Genomic DNA, 7,269 nt, shown 5'->3' on the forward strand with positions numbered 1-7,269 from the left:
GACTGGAATCGAACCTGGAACCTTTCAGTCTGCAGGCCAACGCTCTATCCACTGAGCCAAACCAGTCAGGGCTGCATGTATATTTTTTACATCAACACTTTTGCTAGCCTCTGTTCAAACAAGTGGTTTAATTCAAACATGGATAATATAAATTACTATATTACTTATATCTGTGATCATACAAACATGTGGCACCTTGATATCCCATTAAATTAATTACCTTTGGGAATAATGGCAGTGACCATGATAATTGAATTCTGCATTATTTTCATAAAAATTTAAATAAGACCCTATCTGTTATACTACAGAATATGATTTAAAATCATATAAGATAAAATTAAATAACTTTCAGTCATTCCATAGCCCTAAAAATATTTTAGGAACTAGAAGTACATATCACTAGCCACACCAGACCATTCTTTAAAAAATTCTCTATAATCCCACCGCCATTGTATTTTATTTCATGCTGTAGTCGAGAGAACATAGTGCCTGGCCGGTGTGGCTCAGTGATTGAGCATCAACTTAGAGCCAGGAGATCGGGGTTCAATTGCTGGTCAGGGCACATGCCCGGGTTGCATGCGGGCTGGAACCCAGAAGGAGGCGTGTATGAGGCAGCCGATCAATGATTCTCTCTCTTTCTCCCTCTCCCTACCGCTCTGAAATCAATTTTTAAAAATTCTTTTTTTAAAGATGCCATAGCTACAAGGCATTCTTGCTGCTTTCCAGGGAGGGGCGCTGTTTTGTGCAATCATGCTAATCTGTGTCCTCTAATCTACTCAGAGTTTGGCAGCTCCTTCCAAAGACCCTAGTCATTAATGGAGCTTCCCAGAAACCCTGCATGTAAACACGGTACATAACTCATGGTTGCCATGTGCTTTTATGTGCATCGATTTATGCTGCGAAATCCCCAGCTTCCTCCAAAAATACCTTCCAAGCTTTAAAGCCCCCCAGGACTGGGAAGTGATAAAAAATGTGGTCTCGGTGTCTCAAGTCAGGCGACCAAAGAAAGTGGCTGGTGTCTCCTGCCAACTGGTTAGCATTCAGCTGCTTCAACAGCGATGGCTTCAGGGCCCCTGTCCTCCAGGCCACTGGGAACTTTTCCCTTTTCCAGGCCAAATGGGAGACGGCATCGCTTGTGAGATGCGGGAGCTACACCGAAAGGATGTCAAAGGAGCTAACTTTATATCTAGTCGTTGCACATAATGCAATCAGGGAACCTGAATATTGATTATTAGTGGCATTTCTTGAGATCGGTATGATTTTACAGATATAATTAGAAGGCTATTGCTACTGAAGATTGGCGAGTCCGTTTATGATTTTTATGCTGTGTTTGTTTGCAGTGGATTAGTGCTAGGTGTTACATTTGGTTTTAATATGCTGTAGTGCCTGCATATTTCAATGAATATTGATGAAATTAAAATTATAAGCCAACCAGTGTAGTACTGTGAAAGGTAATGTAATAATCTTCTTTAGGGCTTAAACAAGCCACTTTATTTGGTGTAAATGAACAGATAAAGATATTTGAGCAACTGCATCATCGAATTTTTTTAAAAAATATATTTGTATTGATTTCAGAGGGGCAGGAAGAGAGAGAGATAGACATAGAAACATCATTGATGAGAGAGGATCATTGATTGGCTGCCTACTGCACGCCCCACACTGGGGATCGAACCGGCAACCCAGGCCTGTGCCCTGACCTGGAATCGAACCGTGACCTCCTGGTTCATAGGTTGACGCTCAACCACTGAGCCACACTGGCTGGGCTGCATCATCTAATTTTTATGCTGCTTTTCCCTTTGATATTGAGTCCAAAATATCTAATATCAACAGTCGTAGCTCCTATAGTGGGGGGGACCAACTATACATGTGTCATTTTAAAGAAATCACAGTAGTGAGTATATTTTAAATACAATGAGTATATTTATGTATTTACGTAGAACTTAAATACTAATTTAAAAAGAAAAGGTTAACAGCAATGTGGCAATGACGTAAGCATTATTGAAGTAGAATGTGTTGATACCATTCTTGTTTCCCCGGCTTTGTTAGGAGAAGGGTCAGGATAAATGACAATACCTATTGTGGCAGAAAAGTACACATTACGTGGACACACGGAATAATGGACGCCCGCAGGTCAGCATTTTGAGCAGCAAACATGCAACTCTAATCAACTAATAGAGGCTCCTTCGTGCCAACAAAAACATTTTCAAAGTAATGTTCTGGCTGCGCTGGTTATGGCCCATTTGTGTGCTCTACAGAACAGCGGCGCCTCTAAAAGGGCCAAGTTACATTAAACTCTAATGATTGGGCCTATTTCATCCGAGATGCCCAACGTTATGGTGGGAAGGCTTCAGGTAACAGGCGGCATTATTTCCATACAACGGTGCTCTTAGTTAATATCAGCATAACGCGTCTGCTGGGATGGATCCCCCGATGCCTCAGGAAAATGCTCTCCTTGTGTAAACCATACCCTTCAGCGTGTTTTCCATTTGGCACCCCGTGGCTTTCTTTTTTCCAAAATGTAATGAATGCCTGGTCTAGCTGCAACTCAGGTGAACCTTCATCTTCAGGAAAGAAAAACACACTGCACCCCAAGATTGCAACGTCTGCACAGTCATTGGGTCCTTCTTGTTTCTCACGTTACCCCAAGGTCAAAGTGCTCTGAGTCCCTCATGATGTGCTAGATCAGCGGTTCTCAACCTGTGGGTCGCGACCCCTTTGGGGGTCAAACGACCCTTTCACAGGGGTCGCCTAAGACCATCGGAAAACACATATATAATTACATATTGTTTTTGTGATTCATCACTATGCTTTAATTATGTTCAATTTGTAACAATGAAATTGGGGGTCACCACCACATGAGGAACTGTATTAAAGGGTCACGGCATTAGGAAGGTTGAGAACCACTGTGTTAGATGATCTTGTTAGAAAGTAAGCGAATAAACCAACTAATAACCCCTTAATCTTGATAGCTTGACATGAAAAGATTTGTTTTTAATTTTTTTTTTACTTTTTAAAAATATATTTTTATTGATTTCAGAGAAGAAGAGAGAGGGAGAGAGATATTGAAGTATCAATGATGAGAGAGAATCATTGATCAACTGCCTCCTGCACGCACCCTACTGGAGATCAAGCCCAAAACCCTGGGCATGTGCTCTGACCAGGAATAGAACAGTGACCTCCTGGTTCATAGGTCGATGCCCAACCACTGAGCCACGCTGGCCGGGCTCACATACAAATATTTTAAAGTCTCTGAATTGCAAGGAATTCACCCCATTTTATCTCGCTTATTATCATTGAGCCCTTGAGGTCAGAGGTTTTCCGACACTCGTCTATATTATTAGCAAGATTTTTGAAATAATAGATAGTAAATAGTAAACTATTAATGAAATGCTTTTGGGGCGGGGGGAATTGGTGTTATTAACTGATTTCAGAAAATGACACATTTGTTAAAACCGTTTTATAACCATGCCTGCCATTTTTTAAATTGGGCACATCCCTTAAAAGTCATTCTGCAGTTTGAGAAATTGCTACTCAGGTTGAGTTTGGGTTTCAAAGTATGTTGTCCACAATAATTATTGTAAAAAACAACAACACCCAACCAAACAGAAAACAGTTTCCATTTGACCAGTCTTTTAAAATTCTTCTACAGCTTCAGAATGTCCTTGAGTTTTTACATTTTCCCTCTAAAGTGAATAGACAAAGGAATCATTAGAGTGAATGAAAATAAATTCATTCTCTTTTTTTCAACTTCCCTTAGAAATGAAAAAATATGACTTTAGTTTTTCCTTTTTAACAACTTTACATTCAAATTCTATGCATAATGAAATGACTTTTTTTTATGAGTACATTGTTTCTTGGGGCGGTGGGGAATCAGTGAGAACTGCTTATGTGGCTTTATTTTTCCTCGACATGACCTGGTTTTAGAATATGTACTCCAATTAAATAAATGGATAAATATTGCTTCTCCTACTCCGAACACGTGACATAGTATTATAAGTAAGGAGTGCTGTAAGCAACCTAGTGACCCCAGCTAAACTACCAAGTGAATTTGACAAATGAAAACCTGCAGCTAGATTATGTATTTCTGAATAAAAAATAAATTTGCTTTTCAGGGAGTTTGGCCGCTGGAAAGTAAATAACCTGGCAGTTGAGAGAAGAAATTTCCTCGGCTCCCCTCTGCCTCTTGCCCCCGAATTCTTCCGTAACATCAGACTTTTGGGACGTCGGCCTACCCTTCAGCAAATCACAGAAAACCTTATCAAGAAATATGGGACCCATTTCTTGCTCTCTGCTACTCTGGGAGGTACGACTCTTTGCAAATACTTGTGCCTGTGTGTGCTTGTGTGTAAAACTGTATAGATGAAGGAAAAGTGTTGATTAATCCAGAGAGCTGCAGTTTGAATAATTCTAGAATCCCCTCATGAACTTATTCAACACATTCATTGAGTTCTTCCTAAAGGCCTTGTGTGGTGTTGACAATGGTACCATGTGTGGTAGATGAGTATCACTTAGTTTATGTTAGTGATGTTATAATAGTGTGGACAGCCAGAAAGTTACAACATATCCTAATGATTATGAAAACAGATTCTGAGAAAGCTCTGTCTATTGGGCTTAATAATGCCAGTTATTATTGATGCAATAAAAGCTGAAGTAACAGTAGAATATTATTTTCATAGGGTCTCATTTAAAAAAATCTAGTGGTTTCAAAACACATATAGCTCTGGCTGGTTTGGATCAGTGGAGAGAGCGTCGGCCTGTGGACTGAAGGGTCCTGGGTTCAGTTCTGGTCAAGGGCACATACCTCGGTTGCAGGCTTTTCCCCAGCCCAGGCCCTGGCCGGGCAGGGTGCATGAAGGAGGAAACCAATCAATGTGTTTCTCTCACATGAATATTTCTCTCTGTCTTTCTCTCTCTTTACTACTCTCTCTAAAAATCAATGGGAAAATATCCTAGGGTGAGGATTAACAAGACAAAACAAATCACATATAAGGCTTCCCTGCCACTATCAGCAGTATAGGGACTCAGGAGAATTTCAGGGCATAAAATATATCCTCGAAATAAGAAAAGAAGGGACAGAGAGTACACAGAGAGGTCAAATAGTAGAGGATTCTCATGGACATTTATTTGTTTAGTTGCAAAATGATGGTGACTTTTTGATTTGTTGCATTGCATTGGCATTATGGAAGCCACATTTGGGGTTTAAGATTAGTTTTGGTTTTGTAGGTTTTGTGTGAGATTAAATCACTTCTTCAGGTTGACTCTTCCCAGGATCGCAATAGGCGATCTCAAAATTCTGTGCTTCAGTTATTTACAAAGTCTTGCTCAGTCCTTTTATACAAGGGTTGGTGGAATTGCCACCCTCACTCACCTTCTAATCTCTGAGTCTCCAGTGATTTAGTGTTCCTGGTATTTTCTGTTGGAGTTCTTTCTCTCCTCTCACTGTTATTTAGATTTCTCCTCAGGTGTCTGTTGTGTGATGTTAATAATTTAGCTAAAATATATGAAATTATTAGAGTGGCTTATGGATATAAGCTATTTGCAATTAACATGTGTACCAGGTTGATTTTAGGCAATTTTAGAATGATTGCTGTTGTAATTACACGAAAGCTTTCTTGTTGCTGCAAGTATATTTTTATCTTCGTACGTTTTACTTGACTGGGCATGAAATTGTATTACTCCATTTTTTAAAAAAATTCAGATTGGTGGTATATAACTTCAGTTAATTCTCTCTCACTGTCCTTAACTTACTAATACTAGGAAACAACTCCAATGCTAACACACCACGAATGTCATGTGTAGAGCAAACATTTTAAACACATTGCCATTTATTTTGTCACTAGGGACTGCATGAGTAACAAGATTTTCAACTAAATTCAAACATGTTTTAAAACAAGTTGAGTGTAGAATAGTCACTATCAGTATTAGAGTGATGAAAAGGAAAGAAATAAAAATATGAATAAGTAAAAAGAGTAATTTAGGACATCATATTATTGACTTAGACATAAAACTTTGGATAGCAAATCTAAAGCCTTCGATGGAGTATTTTATGATAGATAAAGCCAGCGATTGAATTACCTTCCTATAGGGGTAAATAAATTATAAAAAGCCTTCTTCAATATATATGTCATTTTCTCCATTTATTTCATCTTATAGCTTCCAGGCTATTTATCAATATAGAAACTCAGCTGTTTCTCTTCTTATAATGATATCTAAACTCCATCACTGCTTAAATATCTAAAATAAGCTCTTCAATTTGCAGAATCAATCTTGAAAAAGATTGCACTCTCGGGATATATTGATTCCTAGCCAAGAACTATATTTCATGACTGTTGTTATAATAAATTTCATTATGATAAACATATGACACATATGGAAATAAAAGTGTATCTGTGTGCTGAATATAGACATACAACAAAGAAAAAGGGTCCCGGGTTTGATTCCCGGTCAAGGGCACATGCCCAGATTGGGGACGGGATACCTGGCCCTGGGTGGGGCTCATGCTGAAGACAACCAATCCAACCAATGTGTCTCTCACATCAGTGTTTCTCTCTCTCTCTCTCTCCCCATAAGATGCCATATGGATTGAATATCAATTAATTGCTTTTCTATTTTCTTACATTACAAAGAAATATAAGAAATGTAAATATTCTCATTTAATTTCAGAAATACCCAATTCTCACTTATCTCTGTGTGAATTACATTCTGTATAAAATATCCACAGATTTTCATTCCATGTCATATTCTGCCTACTTTCCACATTGACTAATGGCTGTCTTTCTCCTTTTCACTTGGTCTCTTGTTAGGAAGTACACATTTATTTTAGTTTAGGTTTAACCTAATTAAGGAAGCAAATCTGTCAAAAATATATGTAATTTATTTCTTAAGCAAATACGAAGACTTATTGAAAATGCATGGCACTATTTCCTCTATGAGGATGCATATTCTGTTTTAAGAAAAAGAACTGAAAGGAAAAGAAATGATTTCTGAGGCTTCTTATCCCATGGAATCATTAAAATAATGGCACTAAAGGAGCAAAAATACTGGAATGCTGGTGTTTAAAACTAACTATTTAGCTTGGCCTGTGTGGCTCAGTGGTTGAGTGTTGACCTATGAACCAGGAGGTCAAGGTTCAATTCCCAGTCAGGGCACATGCCTGGGTTGGGAGCTCCATCCCCAGTAGGGGGCATGCAGGAGGCAGCCGATTAATGATTCTCTTTCATCATTGATGTTTCTATCTCTCCCTCTCTCTTCCTCTCTGAAATCAATAAA

The 7,269-nt window shown here is 38.7% G+C and overlaps 1 protein-coding gene across 1 annotated transcript in view; it reads left to right on the forward strand.

Moving 5' to 3' along the window:
- LOC102253790 (BMP/retinoic acid-inducible neural-specific protein 3) overlaps positions 1-7,269 on the forward strand; it is a gene marked incomplete at its 3' end in the record, with an annotated part of 88,088 nt that overhangs the window by 77,840 nt on the left and 2,979 nt on the right. Inside the window, exon 3 of the mRNA XM_014532451.1 lies at positions 4,113-4,303. Within this exon, the coding sequence (XP_014387937.1) occupies positions 4,113-4,303 (191 nt within the window). The remainder of the gene's footprint in view (positions 1-4,112; positions 4,304-7,269) is intronic.

Source organism: Myotis brandtii, unplaced genomic scaffold (genome assembly GCF_000412655.1).
Source record: "Myotis brandtii unplaced genomic scaffold, ASM41265v1 scaffold895, whole genome shotgun sequence".
Taxonomy (NCBI): domain Eukaryota; kingdom Metazoa; phylum Chordata; class Mammalia; order Chiroptera; family Vespertilionidae; genus Myotis; species Myotis brandtii.